Raw genomic sequence first — 15,683 nt, 5'->3', positions numbered from 1 at the left:
TTCTTGGTCCCTTAGTTGTGTGAGCTGCTGCGCCCCCTTTGGGACCGAACTGCTGCTGCAAGTTCGGAGCGGACTGGGAGCCTCCAGGTGGCGCCCTTCACTCAGGTGGGCCCGCTGGCTGTTGTATAAATGCTGGCCGCTAGTCAGGCGTTCTAGCCATCAGCCCGTTTTCCAGATGACAGGACGGAGGCGCAGAGAGGGGGTGGCTCTTTCAGGGCAGCCACAGCCTAGGTCAGGAGTTATGTTTCCCTTCCGGCGCATCCCCTCTTTCTCCCCGGAAGGTGGAGGACTCAGTGCCCCCAAGGGGAGTTTGGAAAGAGGCATCGGGAAATTTACCCAAAGGGACGGGCAGTGAGTTCTTGCTGGGCAGGGGGAGAATTAGGCTAGATGGCTAGAGGGACTGCCCGAGGAAAGAGGAAGTTTACCTCGAGAAGTACACCAACAGGGTCCCTGGAAACCAGGTGACTGCTTCTCGCCTCTGGCGGTGCCCTGATCAGCGCACCTATCTCTAGAGACCAGCCTCACGGCGGCCGCCCTCGAACGCCGTGACTGGCCGGGGAGAGGCACCCCCCCCGCGGCCGCCTCTGATGTGCGCGGCCTTGTCCCGCACCTGTCCGGGTGGGCTGATGATTAACCAGGACTTCCTGCTCGCTGGCGTCACGGGGCGGGGCCTGGGCGGCTGCGGCAAATCAAGGGTTAAGGGGAGGGGGCGGCCCCAATAGCCCAGCCTCTCTCCCCCGCGACCCTGAGATGGAGATTCCCAGAAGGAGGGGCAGCCGGGCGCAAAAGCCAGCGCATGGACAAAGAGCTGGGGATTGGCAGTGGGACCTGCCCCCCCGCACAGCCCTGTCACACAGCTCCGAGGTCCTCGCTGGCCCCAGGTCTCAGGAGCCCAGGTGTTATACCTGGAAGACCTTATCGTCCTGACCCATCTTCTTGGTGACCCAGGTGTCCCACCCACACAGCTTGCAGACCCACGTCCCAACTCTCAAATATTAGGGACCCTGGGGCTTTGTCCTCCACATCTGGAGGACCCTCCCTTCCCCTCCCCCAGCCAGCGGGTCTCAGGTGTTTTGTCACCCCTGGCACTGCCAGCCTGGGCTCAGGGCAGGGCTGGGAAAACCACCCCTGATTAAATACACCAGGCGATAAGCCTGGGGCAAGGGAGACGCTGGATGGAGCTCCATGCCTGGGCACCGGTCTTGGGCAGTCTTGCGGCGATATAAGCTCCCCTGACCCAACTCCACAGACTGGAGTCCTGGGTAGCTCCCCCTCCCCCATCCTCAGGGCTAGAGGCCTCCAGGCACGGGGCACTGTGCCCCAGTGGGGGCTGAAGAGCTGTGCAGGACACCTGGTCCTTTAAGAACAGCTGGTGGGTAGGTGGGGGGGTAGGGGAGTTACCCCCAGCCTGGCTGGTGTGTATTCTAGATAGAGTCTGGGTTAACTATTAACCCAGCAGAGGGCCTGAATTGTGTGGGTGTGGGGGGCTGATCCAGCCCCCCTTCATCCAGTGCCCAGGTGGGGCCAGAGTGGAGGGGTTCTGGACTGATTTGGGGATCAGTGAGTAGATGAAGAGGCTTCCCCAACAGGAGAGGCAAAGACACAGAGGGACCCAGGGCAAGATAGAGACAACGGAGCCGGGGAGAACCAGAGACAGAGAAAAAGAGAGGCTGAGAGCCCCTCAGAGATGAGGGAGATGAGGTAGAAACAGAGAGACAAACTTCAGAAAAGAGAATTAGAGAAATATCCAGATGGGTTCAAAGAGGCTTAGATGCACAGATGAAATGCCAACAATAGAGACAGAAGGAGAGAAATTTGGAGAGAGGAGAATAAGGGCGGGGGGGGAGGTTTGTGAAATCAGGGAAAGGTACTGATTCGATTTAAACTAGAGTTAAGAATGTCAACCTCAGCAAGTTCCCATCATGGCTCAGGGGAAACGAATCTGACTAGTAACCGTGAGGATGCAGGTTCGATCCCTGGCCTCTCTCAGTGGGTTAAGGATCCGGCGTTGCGGTGAGTGAGCTGTGGTGTTGGTTGCAGACGTGGCTCGGATCTCGCGTGGCTGTGGCTGTGGCTGTGGCTCTGGTGTAGGCTGGCTCCAATTGGACCCCTAGCCTGGGATCTTCCACATGCCATGTGTGTGGCCCAAAACAAAAAACAACAAAAAGAATTTTCAAACTCAAAAGTTCTATGAAAAAGAGGAAGAGAACAGACTTCTGTGAAGGGGAGGGGTGCGTCTGTCTGTGTCACTTGGTCGCTATGACAGGACCTGGCTCACTCCTCACCCTCCAGGTCTCAGCTCAGCTGACACCTCTTCCAGGAAGCCCTCCTTGACCCTCAGTCTGTCAGGTGCCATCTCTGGGCTCTTAACTCTCCTATCCCAGCCCTGAGCAGTCTGGACCATTACTGTCCGGGACGGCGATATAAGCTACATAAGGGCAGGGCCAGTCCTCTTTGTGTCACTACTGTGTCCCCAGCATTGCCCAGCACTGGCAGTTTTAAAGGATGGATAGATTAATGAACTCCTTTCCTTCAACAAATGTTCATTCAGCATCCGGTGTGTGACAAGCACGGCAGTAGGTGCTGGGGCTGCATCAGGGAACGGAATGCAGCCCCTACTCCCATGGCAGTGACATTCCAATGGGAGTTACAGACAGAACCATACATAGGACGGCCATGGAGTGGTAAATCCCAAGAGGAAAAAATAAACCAGGGAAAGGAACGAGAGAATGATGGAGACTGGTATTTTAAAGAGGGAAGTAGGGCTCTCTGAGGTGACACTAAGAACTCTAAAAGGTGAGGAAGCGAGCCAGGGGCCATCTGGGGGAATAGCATGTGCAAAGGCCCTGAGGTAGGAGCCTGCTTGGTTCATTCCAGAAGCAACAGGTGGTCAGTGCAGCTATGGCAGGGGGAGAGTCATATGGCTGAGGTCAGAGGGATAGTAGTGGAGCACTGTAGGCCTTGGTAAGGATTTGGGATTTGGGGGGCGGTTGTTGGTTTGTTTTTGTCTTTTTAGGGCCACACCTGCAGCCTATGGAGGTTCCCAGGCTAGGGGTCCAATTGGAGCTGTAGCCGCCGGCCTGGGCCACAGCCACAGCAACGTGGGATCTGAGCTGTGTCTGCAACCTACACCACAGCTCACGGCAACGCCAGATCCTTAACCTACTGAGTAAGGCCAGGGATTGAACCAAACCTTTATGGAGACTAGTTGGGTTCATTACCGCTGAGTCACAATGGGAACTCCAGGATTTTGTTCTAACAGGAAGGGGGAGAAGGTTTCAAACACTGACAGAAATAGCCATCAGCTGGGATGGGCAGCAGCCCATTCCTCTGTGTGGCTGGGGCTCAACAGAGGGCCCAGTATGTCTGCCCAATGACAGTGTGCGCAGGAGTGAGTAAGACCCAAATCGACAGAGAAATGGATGGATAGACTCCCAGGAAGAAGCCAGGTAGGGACCCAGGGATGCCCAGGGACAGCAGATGCAAGACAGACAGCAGCCCAGCCAAGCAGCCCCATTCCCTCCAGAACCCTCCCCACCCGGAAACCTTCCCGGGAGCTGGAAAAATCCCCCAGGCCCCCCTGCCTGCCTTGCCCGTGGCGTGCCCACTCACACCTCAGGCAGAGGAAGCTGGCAGGCCCCACAGGAACCTTTCTGTGCGGGGGGAGTGGAGGCGGGCGGGCGGCAGGGACGAAGGGAGAGGCGTGGCGGGCGGGCGGGCAGCGGGCAGTGGCTACACAAAGGCCCCAGTGTCTGCCCCTCCTGCCCCTGGGTACAGATATAAATAATATGTACATATACCTTTATATATACAGCAGCGGGCTGGGGCGGGAGGCTGGGGGCCACGCGCCTCCCTAAGGACCCCGGCCTGGCCGAGGTCTGCTCCTGGGGGTGGGTGGGGGGTGCCCTGGGGGCTTGGAGACACACAGAGATAGTGGCCAGGACCGAGAGGCTCAAGCCAAGGGACACGGGAGAGAAACTTACCGAGTGTGAGAGAGAAACAGAAGGCAGAAGGACACTGGCTGCTGGCTGGCGACCCCGAGTTTGAAAGCAAGGGCTAGAGAGAGTGGGCTGCTCACATGGAAACGGATCAGGAAAAGCAGAGACATCGGGGTTCCCTGAGAAAGGACAGAGGCAGTCAGAGGTGAAGGGACAGTGAGCGAATGAAGACAGGGGTCATCTGAGAGAAAGGGACAGAAAAGAAACAGAGAGGCCAGCAGACACCCAGAGAGGGACAGAGAGAGAAGCAGGCAGGCAGGCCGGCCAAGGGAGGGCTTGGGGAGGGTCAGGGCATGTCTCCAGGTTAGGGGCACCGCCTGTGCGGCTCTGGTCCAGCCCGGTCCAGGGCAGGCTAAGGGGCAGAGAGCGGAGGTGAGGGAGGTGGCTCTTGGGTTCCGGGTCTTGGTGTTTACCTGGGACAGGCATTGCAAACAGGCGCCCAGCCTGGCCCGTGGCGGGGCGAGGGTGGAATGGGCTGGGCCCCAGCTCTGGGCACCAGTGGGCCCGACACGCCCACCTGTGGCCTGGGTGGTGACTAACACACATGGTGACACCTGGGTAGATGGTGACACATAGGGGGACAGACACGGTGACACACAGGGACAGATATAGGCAGACCCAGAGTGTCTGAGACATAAACAGACACACAGAAGCCAATGACAGGGATGCACTGTAATAGACACAGTGACGGACACACAGCAGTGACAGATGCCAGGACACAATGATGGACAAACAGCGTTAGGCTTAGAGACAAAGGAATAAAACACCGTGACAGAGGACACAGTGATAGACGCACAGGCACAGTGACACAAGCATAGCAACACCTACAGAAACCTGTGACAAGACATTGTCACAGACTCCTCAACCACCCAGACTGCTGTCTTCCGGGATGTGCCCTCGGCCTCCTCTAGCGTGGCCTGGCCAGGGGTGACTGCGAGGGAGGGCTCGGGACCCCAGGGCCCCACTGCGCTGCAGTTGCCCCTCCTGTGCTCTAGGGCAGGACCCTAGTGAAGGGCACTGGCTCTGGCCGGGGTTCAAGTCCTAGCTCCCCCCTGTCTGTGTGACCTTGGGCAAGTTACTTCACCTCTTCATGCCTCAGTTTCCCCCATAATAAAGAGGGTGGTGGGAAGGATTGGGTTAATCAATTCCGTAAGGAGCCTACACAACGCCAGACACATTGTAAGCCCTAGTAGCCATTATTATTATTATTATTATTTTCGGCATCATTATCATGTCTTCTGGTGCCAGAGAGCCCTCTGCCCACAGCTGCAGCCCTGCCTTGGACAGAGTCGCCTGAAGCCCACAAACTGTGTCCAGGTCCATCTGTCCCAGCCCAGGCTTCTGTGTGTCCCCATGGCTGTCCCTCCATCCCTGATCCCGAACGTCCTCCTGTCTGTCCATGTGTCCCGTGTCTGACTGTGGTACTTTTCCGTGCTGGCCACCAGCCGGCTGTCCCTGGGGTGGGGGTCACACCTGCCCACGCCAGCCGAGCCGGTGGCCACCAGACACCCTGACAGATGGCCCCACCCTCTCCCCAGGACCCTACAACAACACCCGCCCCTCCGGCCACCTGAGGTCCCCACTGGGGCGGCCTGAGGCCTGAGCCTGGGGACAGGAAGCCCCAGGCCTGGCCGCCCTGAAAGCCTCTTTCAGCCCGGGCCTCCTCCCGCCGCCACCGACTCCTCCTGCGGAATAATATTTGGGCTGTTGGCCGGGGGGCGGGGGCCAGATCCGGAGGCCGCCTGGGAGAAGCCAGAAACCACAGGGCTTCCTGCCTCGGGCCGGCCGACTCCGGGAGAGACCCCCAGGCCCGAGGGAGGGGGGCGGGCACCCGGGGAGACTGAGGGCCTTTCTCTCGGACCCAGTTGTTTTTTCCAGGAACCCGGAGGAATTCCCCAGCCTGCCCGGGACAGCGAGGCCGGTGGGACGCGGCCGGGAGCCAGCACGGCAGGGGGCGGGGGGTGACACGCAGCCCGCAGGGCGGGCACGGTGACAGAAAGAGAGGGCCTGGCCTGCGAGGTGGCAGGTAGAGGCGGAAGCCCAGGGAGCCGGGACAGGGAGGCCGGAGGAGAAGGAGAAGAGGCCAAGGAGCCGAAGGGGTGGGGAAGGCGGACCCCAAGAGAGGAAGAATCGGAGCCCCCAGGAGGAGGAGGAAGCGATTCAGAAGCCGGAGGGAGGGAGGGAGGGAGAGACAGACTCGAAGCGATGGAGAGAGTGCGCGAGAGCAGGCAGAGCAGACGAGAGGCTGGGGAGCGTTTCCCCACAAACCGGGGGCAGAGATAGAGGCACAAAGAGAGGGGTAGGGACAGGATGGCACAGAGGAGGATGACGCCAGGAGGCAAAGAGAAAGATGGACACACAGGAACGGGAGGGGCATCTCCCTTCCCACCTCTGTCTCTGTCTCTGTCTCACACCCCCCTACACGGATGGAGTCTTTGGTCTTTGAATGACTGGCTGACTGACTAAATGAATGAGTGTCTAGAGAGCCAACAACCAAGAGAGGCAAATGCAAACTCAGGGGGGAAAAAAAAAAGACACCTGCTCCGACCTGGTGGCATGACCTTGGCCGGGTCCCTTCCCATTCTGGACTTGCTTCCTCTCTGAGAAATAGGGGTGGGAAGAGGACAATTGTGTTTCCCGGGGAGCTGTGGCCTCAGGACATCTGAGCCAAGGCGATAGGACTCAGAGACCAGCGGGGGACCTGGAGGGATAGCGATACCCAGACCTCAAACCCAGGGGTTCCCAGAAGGCCCCCCGGTGCCTGAAAGAGGACACAGCTCCTTTCCCACACACTTGCACATGAGACAAATTCACCAGGGCCAGCACACACATGCTCACACACATGCGCAACAGGGACAGGTGCACAGCAAAGGCAGGCATGAGACACAAATCTGAACACACTTTTTTTTTTTTTTTTTTTTTAGCGCCAAACCCATGGCATATGGAGTTTCCTAGGCCAGGGGTCGATTTGGAGCTGCAGCTGCTGGCCTACACCACAGCCACAGCAACGAGGATCTGAGCCATGTCTGTGACCTACACCGCAGCTTCTGGCAACGCCGGATCCTTAACCCACTGAGTGAGGCCAGGGATCAAACCTGGGTCCTCATGGATACTAGTCAGGTTCGTTACCACTGAGCCACAGCAGGAATTCCCGGACATACTCTTTTAAAAAATGGACAGAGGCAAATCTGAGTCACAGAGATGCCAGCGAAACACACAATGACCCACAACACCGACAGAGTCACCCAGCGGCTCTTTGAGGGAGCAGATAGGCAGACAGACATACGGAGACACACATCCATCAGGGTGAGATCCAGAGGGCCCCAGGGACAGGTGTGTAAGGGAACCAGACACACAAAACAACAAAGGTGCACGCATGTGAGTCTGGTATTCGGAGACACCCAGAGTGAGCACACACCCAGCGGATGAACAGACACACAAACTTACAACTGAGGGAGACAAACAACGCATAACACCCTGCAGCAGATCACGGGGACCCCAGTGGCGGTAGTGATAGCCTATGACCCACAGAAGCCCAGGCACGCATGTGCGCGTGTGCACACCTCTCTTTCAATTAGCACTTTGTCCCTTCTCCTCCTCTGCAGCTTAACCCAAAATTGAGCAGCCCCTGGGCTCCCTAAGCCTCAGAGCTGGAGGTGTGTGTTGGAGAGTGGGGGTGGGGAGGTGGCCTTGGTCACTGCAAAGCCACCTCCTCCTGCTGCCCTGGCCCCATTGCCGCGGGGGCTGCTATCTGTGAACAAACTGTCCTTGGGGTCAGGGACAGCAAAGAGCCAAAGGTCAGGTCGATGCCTTCCCCGGCCCTCCCCCCAGAGGCAGCCTGTTCTCCGGGGCAGGAAGGAGAGGGGACAGCCAACAGCAGTTTAGGTGTTCAAGCCTCGCGGGGCCCATTCGCCAAGGAAAAGTGACATTCAATAAGAGGCAGAAGTGGTGCCTTTAATGGTCAAACACAGCCAGTATCCCGCTTCCCAGGCAAGAACCAGACTTCAGTAGAAATTCCCCACACCCTACCCAGTCCTTTCTGGTTTCTCCAGGACCAGAGGGGGGATGGGCTCCAGGAGAAAAACCAAGGAGTATCCTCATCTCCGCCCCTCACTCAGCTCGCACCGGAGATGGTGATGGCATGGCCAACGCAGGGGCCGTGGTGGCCATCATGATGGATGCCCAGTGGCACACCGGTTATGTCAGAGTCCAGGTGGTGCCATCATAGCACCCAATGGGCCAAAAACAGTATTATGGAGGATGGTAGCCAATACGGCACCTACCATGCCAAGAAGTCACCAACAGAGAAGTGATCACAGCACCCACTGGGCCAAAGAAAACGCAACTAAAATAGTGTCAGAACTGTACCCAAAGGGTCAACCAAGATGTCATCCCAGATGGCGGCCGCTGGAGCACCCAATAGGCCAACTGATAACATCAATCAACATGGCAGACTCTACAGTACCCAGTGGGCCCACCAACGTGTCAGTGGCAGTTATCACAGTACCCAGGGGATGCCCACAGAGATGGCAGTCACCACAGTAAGTAATAGACCAACCAAGGTGTTAACTGATGGGACAAGCAAACTGTCCCCGGAGGATCAGGCCCCAAGAGCTTAATGGTGTGAGTTTCGGCCATACCCCACCCACCACGCTCCTGCCCCCCTGCTAGGATGCGTTAAGCAGAGAGCGGGAATAGAGGCCCTGGTAGTAGACCCCAGGCTCGCCCCCCTCTGCCCCATAGCCCCCGAACCCCACGTCCAGCTTGGGAGGTGCTGGCGTCTGCTCCGACATCAGGTTGTTGATGGAGAAGGGGTGGTTGAAGTTGTAGGGTGCATCCAGCTTCAGCTCCCCGGGGAGATCCAGGCCAGAGAAATAGGGTGTGGAGGAAGGGGGTGAGCCACAGTCCAGAGCCCCCACATCTTCGGCACTCTGGGCCTCAGGCTCGGCAGGGGGAGGCTGGGGCTTCGGGGGGGAGGTGACGGGGGCAGCAGGGGTGCTGGTGGAGGAGGCAGAGCCCGCACTGTTCCTGGAGGCGGAGGTCCCGCCTCCCCCTTTCTTCACCTTCTCCTCCAGCTTGAAGCGCTTCTGGCGGCGCAGGTAGCAGCCGTTCTCAAACATGTTACCTGAGCTGGGGTGCAGGGCCCAGTAGGAGCCCTTGCCCGGCTTGTCTGGGGAGCGCGCCACCTTGACGAAGCAGTCGTTGAAAGAGAGCGAGTGGCGGATAGAGTTCTGCCAGCGCTGCTGGTTCTCCCGGTAGTAGGGGAAGAGGTCCATGATCCACTGGTAGATCTCGCTCAAGGTCAGCATCTTGCCGGGCGCCTGCTGGATGGCCATGGTGATGAGCGAGATGTAGGAATACGGTGGCTTGGCGTGTGCCAGGGGCCGCCGGTACCCTTTCGGCATCTCATTCCCGTGCACCAGCCCCGATCCGGGGCCTCCGTACCCTGAGCTGCTGCCTCCACCACTGCTAGCACCCAGGCCTGGGAAGGTGGGTCCCAGGGGTGCTGTGGGGGCCGGGGGTGCCAGGGGTCCTGTGGGCAGTGGAGAGGCAGGGAGCCCCCCAGGGGGGTAGGGAGAGCTCAGAGGGTTCAAGGTCATGTAGGAGTTGAGGGGGGCCATGGTGGGTACTGGGGTCACCGGAGAATAGACCTGCAGGCAGAGAAGGAAAGACGGCAGGTGGTGAGTCTCCACTTGGCTGGTAGACAAAGGGGTGTTGGATCCATCATGTGTCCTGCTCGCTGTCTGTCTTGCCTCCCCCACGAGTCCCTTCCATCCTCACCTCTGCAGACACCTGTCTGTGGAAGTTTCTCTCTCTTTCCCCTCCTCTTGCCCTCCTCCCCTCGCTTCCATGTTGGAGCTCAGGCTTTAAATGGTTCTCAAGTGTGGCTCAGGGCACCTTGGGGAGTCTCCGAGACCCTTTTGGGGAGTCTCCGAGACCCTTGTAGGGCATCTGTAATGTCAAAACGCTTTTCATATAGGACTAGCCTTTTTCACTCTCTTTCTCTCATGAGCGGACAGTGGAGTTTTCCAGAGGGCACATGACATGTGATATTGCAACAGACCAAATGTAGAAGCAGCTATGAAAATCCTGCTGTCTGCTGTGGAACCAGATACTAAAGACATCTGCAAAAACCTCACTAGGCCACTCTTTATACTACATGCTTTGAAATATGGTTATTTTAGTAGAAATGCATTGCTTATACTAACATACTGCTGTTTTAAAATGAATTAATCCATATTTTAAAAATTTCTCAGTTGTAATTTCTAATATGTTAACTTTTTTTTTTTTTTTTTTTTGGTCTTTTTGCCATTTTCTCGGGCTGCTCCTGTGGCATATGGAGGTTCCCTGGCTAGGGGTCTAATCGGAGCTGTAGCCACCAGCCTACCACTGACCCACCAACCACTGACCCACGACGGGAACTCCAAATGTGGTAACTATTGATAAATCGAATTCCTATTGACAAAAACTGTTTGAGATCCTAAATAATTTTAAGAGTGTAAGGAGGGAGTTCCCGTCGTGGCTCAGTGGTTAACGAATCCGACTAGGAACCATGAGGTTGCGGGTTTGGTCCCTGGCCTCGCTCAGTGGGTTAAGGATCTGGCGTTGCGGTGAGCTGTGGTGTAGGTCGCAGACGCGGCTAGGATCCCGTGTTGCTGTGGCTCTGGTGTAGGCCAGCGGCTACGGCTCCGATTGGACCCCTAGCCTGGGAACCTCCATATGCCACGGGAGCGGCCCAAGAAATGGCAAAAAAAGACAAAAAAAAAAAAAAAAAAAAAAAGAGTGTAAGGAGGTCCTGAGACTAAAAGTAATAATAATAGTTGTGAACTGCTGGTTATCTAATAATGGAATTTATATTTGTACTTTCAGTCAATCTTTTTTTTTTTTTTTTTTTTTTTGGTCTTTTCTAGGGCCACACCTGTGGTATATGGAGGGTCCCAGGCTAGGGGGTGAATCGGAGCTGTAGCCACCGGCCTACACCAGAGCCACAACAACGCCAGATCCGAACTGAGTCTTCGACCTACACCACAGCTCACGGCAACACCAGATCGTTAACCCTCTGAGTGAGGTCAGGGATTGAACCTGCATCCTCATGGATACTAGTCAGATTCGTTAACCATTGAGCCATGACGGGAACTCCCAATCTTTTAGGTTTGTATAAGAAAATCTTTTAGGTTATAAAATCACAGTTTTTATAGGTCAAAAACATTTGAAAATAAGAAATCACATATTTCAACCTAATATATGTCATTTCTTTATTATATATCATCAAACCTAAAGCATCACTTTGTAAGCTGCAGAATTAATTATCAATAAGAATGGGCAAAAAAAACTATCAGTTATAATCTCTAGACACCAGTGACTGTAAGACCCATTCCATTTTTAGAAATGTTCAAATGGGGGAAAAAATGTGCATCTTAGCTCCGTTGAACACGGTTGATTTTCTAGGTCTTTATAAGAAACTACAGGGCCTCTCAAATATTCAATATTTATTGACCACCTACTCTGAGCCTGGCACTGCTCCAAGCACCTCACAAGACAGGTGTGCTTTCATCCTTACAATCACACTATGGGGGAAGCGCTATCCTAACACTCATTCTAGGAGTTCCCATTGTGGCGCAGTGGTTAATGAATCCGACTAGGAACCATGAGGTTGCGGGTTTGGTCCCTGGCCTTGCTCAGAGGGTTAAGGATCCCGTGTTGTTGTGAGCTGTGGTGTAGGTTGCAAACGCAGCTTGGATCCCGCGTTGCTATGGCTCTGGCGTAGGCTGGCAGCTGTAGCTCCGATTCGACCCCTAGCCTGGGAGCTTCCATGTGCCGCGGGAGCGGCCCAAGAAAAGGCAAAAAGACAAACACAAAAACAACAACAACAACAAAAACCCACTCATTCTACAGCTGAGGAAGCTGAGGCCCAGAGAGGTTGTCCGGGGGTCACACAGCAAAGAAGGGGCCGAACTGGGATTCTGAATCCAGGCAGCCTGGCTCCAGAAGTGTTCTGGATCAAGCTCTAAAAGCAGTGAGCAGGACAGACCAAAATGCCTGCCTTCATGGAGCTGTCAGTCTAGCAGGAAGTGGACAAGATTGGCAAGGAAAATAGGAAGCCTGGTGAATGGCGATCTCTCTCTTTCTGTGTGTATTTACCCCTTTTATAACACTGTCTTCCATCCTTTGTCTGTTGATCCTCCATCTGCCTATCTGCCTTGGTCCCTCTCCCTGGAGGGGTGTCCCATAGCACCGGGGATGGGGGATGCTACTATAGCTGTGATGGGAACCACCTCTCCTATGAGTTAGTGTGTCCCGTCTCATCCCCTTGTCACTAAAGTGTCTGCACATCCAAAGGTCCGGAGGGAAAAGGGAGTTGCCAGGGTCACTTGGGGAGTCAGGGACAGGAGGTAACCAACCCCGGTCTGAGATCCAATAAAGAAAGTGCTCCCTCTCTTTCCCGTGTCTGCTCAGGAAGCTCTTTACTCCTGGCTCTGAATCTCCCTGCTGGCTCCGTGTGTACCTGTCCACCTCCCTCCCTCTCCCTCTCCCCTCCCCACGCTCTCTCCCTTTATCTCTCCCATCTCTCTCTCCTCCATCTCTTTCTCTCCCTCTTCTGCCTTGCTTTCCTCATAACTCTCCCCAAACCCTATCTCTCTCTCCCCATCCCCCCCCCACCTCTCACATCTCTTTTTTTCCCTTCCTTGGCTCTCTCCCGCCACCTCCATCTATCTTTCTCTTTCAGGACATCTTTGCATCTCTCTGCCTCCTTCCCTCAGCATCACCACCTCCCCAGAAGTCTCACCTTGAAATTGGAGCCCCAACTGCTCCCTCCCCCCTGCACTGGTCTCCCCCCGCTGGTTGGCTGGTTCTGGCCCCTCCCCAAGAGTAAGGGAAGAGGGTCCCTCAGAGAGAGGGGAGATGGTGATGGGCTCAGGGGGATCCACAGAGAGTTCCTAAATCCCTCTACCACCCCCTCCATTTCTCCACCTCAATCAGATCAAAGACAGACTGGGACCCCAGAGCCCTCCTCCTCTGGCTCCCCACCCACCCGGAAGTCCTCCTTGAGGTCTGACCTCAAGCATAGCTGTTGCCCTAATCCACCATAGGCTTTCACATGCCCCAGGGCTGGGATGAACCCCCAGTGTCCGGGTCTGAGCCGGATCTCCCTGCGAGGGCGGGGCTGAGATTGGGGGAAGCCCTCAGGGGACCTGCACCCCCACCCCAGGAGGCTGGAATTTCTCCTCTTTCATTTCCTTATTGTCTCCGAAGGAGGGTGTGACGGGGAGCAGAGGGAGGCAGTGTGAAGCCAGAAGCCTAGTTTCGAATCCCAGTCCTGGCCTAAGACTTCATGTGGGGTCTTGCAGACCCCAGGCTCCAAGATTTTAGGTTTTCCATCTCGAAAATGGGGAAGCAGTTGGACCAGCTGATCTGTGAGAAGCTGACGCCTTAGAGAGAACTTGCCAATTTCCTTCCAGACAGGGAGCCAGCCTGGGGGGTCAACATCACCCTGGGAGGGGGCTGTGGTGGGCGAGAAGCAGGTTGGGGGCCCCCTCAGTTCTCAGTCGCCAGGTGAGTACTTTTCTCCCTGCACTGTTGTGACAGGGGTGGAGGTGGGGGACATGGTTCCTCTGATGGGAAAGCTGAGGAAACCTTCAGACGGTGTATTTCCATTTCCTGCCCCCCATGCGTCAACTCTTCCAAAATATGCCCCCAAGTGCTGACCATCTCTAGACTGTTCCTCCATTTCAGAGACAACTTCCATACAACTTGTCCCCTAAACTTCAGACTGTGCCCCAAATAATGACTCCTTTAGCCCAGACCACCCCCCCAGTTTACTTACTAAGGTATGTCCCCCAAAGATTGATTTGTGGTCGGTACCCTTAAATCATGTCCCCAGACTGTGAACTATCCCGGGTGGGGTGGGGGTTCAGCTGGGATCCCCCACTACCTGGGAGCGTCCACCTCCAACCCGGTCTCTGCCTTCCTCCACATGCAACTGACATCTCCAGCCACCCTGCCTCCACTTCTCAACCTTTCCGATCCCTTCCCTGCCCCACCCCACGTGCACCTCACACCTCCTCAGCCCCAGGTCTGGCCCCTCCTGGGCACCATGCCAAGGTCCGCAGGCCTGGGTAGCCAGGAGTCCCACCCTACAGCTTCAAACCCCAGACCCAGGACTTAGACACGCTGGGGCCCCTGGAAACCCTAGATCTTAGTCTCTTTGGAGACTCAACTATTCAAGTCCCACACCCGACTTTGAGCCTACAGTTTCCTTCCAGGTTAGAAACCCAAGTATCCAGATCCCCATAACCCTCTGACTAGGGCTCCCCCCCTGCCTCACACACACATACATACATCAGGTTGACCAGAGAGAGAGTGAGCTAAGGAGAAGGAGTCCTTGCAGCGAGAGGAATGGGAGTTAGACCGGGGAAGGCTTCGCCATTCCCCGGGGCGAGGAACTTAAGATACACCCCTGCTCCCTACTCCAGGGAAGTCTGGTCAGAGGTGGGACTGGTGAGGACATTAGCAATTAGTGGAGATTGCTGGAAGATGGGGTGGGGGGTGTGAAATCTGAAACCCTCCAGACTCCCAACAAGGAGAATCCCTGCTGAGGGTCTCTAATAACAATTAAACCTCTGAAGTTCAGCTGGGAGGGGTGAGGGTCATGATTAGGGATGGGGGAGTGTTACCCCCCTTTGCCGCCAATGCTCTTGCCACATCCCCTGCTCTCAGGATCCCAACTCTGACCCCTTCTGTCTCTAACTGAGCCCCAGTTCCTAAATCACCTGTTATTTCTCACTCTCCAAACCAAGCTTCATCTCTAAGCATTTTCATCTCTTTATCTGAGCCCCAACTCCTACGTCTCACTTTAAAGCAGATGGCAGCCCCAATCCTTATCCTGGAACCCCAATTCTTATTTCTACCCCAGAACCCCCATTTTTAACATTGAACTTTAACCCTGAGCTCTCAGTTCAGACTTCCCTTAATGGTGACCTCCCTCCACCTCCCATCTCTTAGTCCCTACCTTTTCCCCCAATTCTGGACCCCATTTCCTAATCCCCCAGCTCTGAGTCTTATCTTTGGTTTGTTCACTTTAATTCCTCGGACTTTAGGTCCCTGACACCCAGCTCTCACGTTTAAACTATGACTTGACCCTTGCCTAAATCTTCTTGACTCTCTTTTAAGCCCTCACTCCTACTAGACTGCCTAAGCCGCGCTCTCATGCATTGTCCCCCTTTCTTGACTCCTGCACACCTGGTCTTCGTGTCTCCAGTTCCTCTGCTCCCCAGTTCCAGTCGGGGCCCCCATCTGAGTCCATACCCCAGTCCTTGCCCCCCATTTAGATCCGCACCCTGATTCCTCCCCCCGCCCCCCACTTCCCGCTCCGCCATCCCCGAGGACACACCTCGCCCGCCTCCGGATAGTAGCTCCACTCGGCCAGGTCATGGGCCTCCATCTTCACCGAGCCCAGCATCCCCCGGGCCTGCGCCCCCACCCGCCCCTGCTCCGGCCCCGGGGGGATCGCAGCGGCGCTTCGGATCCCTCAGCCGGCACGGCCCGAGTCCTGACCGGCGCCGGTCCGTCCGACCGCCCAGGGTCCCAGCCGTCCCGGGCGCCGCGGGAGGCGGCCGCGCTTTATAGTCGAGACAACCGCTCCCCCCACCCGCCCTTGCCCGCCCTGGGCTCCCCTCCCGCCTC

General features: G+C 56.2%; 1 protein-coding gene across 1 annotated transcript; it reads right to left on the bottom strand.

Moving 5' to 3' along the window:
* On the bottom strand, nucleotides 7,932-15,614 carry FOXA3 (forkhead box A3). Its single transcript, XM_003127229.4, has 2 exons — nucleotides 15,391-15,614; nucleotides 7,932-9,649 (listed from the first exon to the last, which is right to left on the bottom strand). Exons 1-2 carry the CDS (start codon nucleotides 15,457-15,459, stop codon nucleotides 8,666-8,668), a joined length of 1,053 nt encoding a protein of 350 aa, XP_003127277.2. The 5' UTR covers nucleotides 15,460-15,614; the 3' UTR covers nucleotides 7,932-8,665.

The sequence above is a fragment of the Sus scrofa genome, chromosome 6 (genome assembly GCF_000003025.6).
Source record: "Sus scrofa isolate TJ Tabasco breed Duroc chromosome 6, Sscrofa11.1, whole genome shotgun sequence".
NCBI classification, from domain to species: domain Eukaryota; kingdom Metazoa; phylum Chordata; class Mammalia; order Artiodactyla; family Suidae; genus Sus; species Sus scrofa.
The sequence above is the reverse complement of the archived record's forward strand: the minus strand, read 5'-3'. Positions and strand labels throughout refer to the sequence as shown.

What these genes read in the sequence shown, in the direction of transcription:
- FOXA3 (XM_003127229.4), bottom strand. Translation starts at nt 15,459, where the DNA reads ATGCTGGGCTCGGTGAAGATGGAGGCCCATGACCTGGCCGAGTGGAGC. An exon ending in ACTATCCGGAGGCGGGCGAG is followed by an intron (nt 9,650 to 15,390) that starts GTGTGTCCTCGG and finishes CTCTGCCTGCAG; the next exon opens with GTCTATTCTCCGGTGACCCC.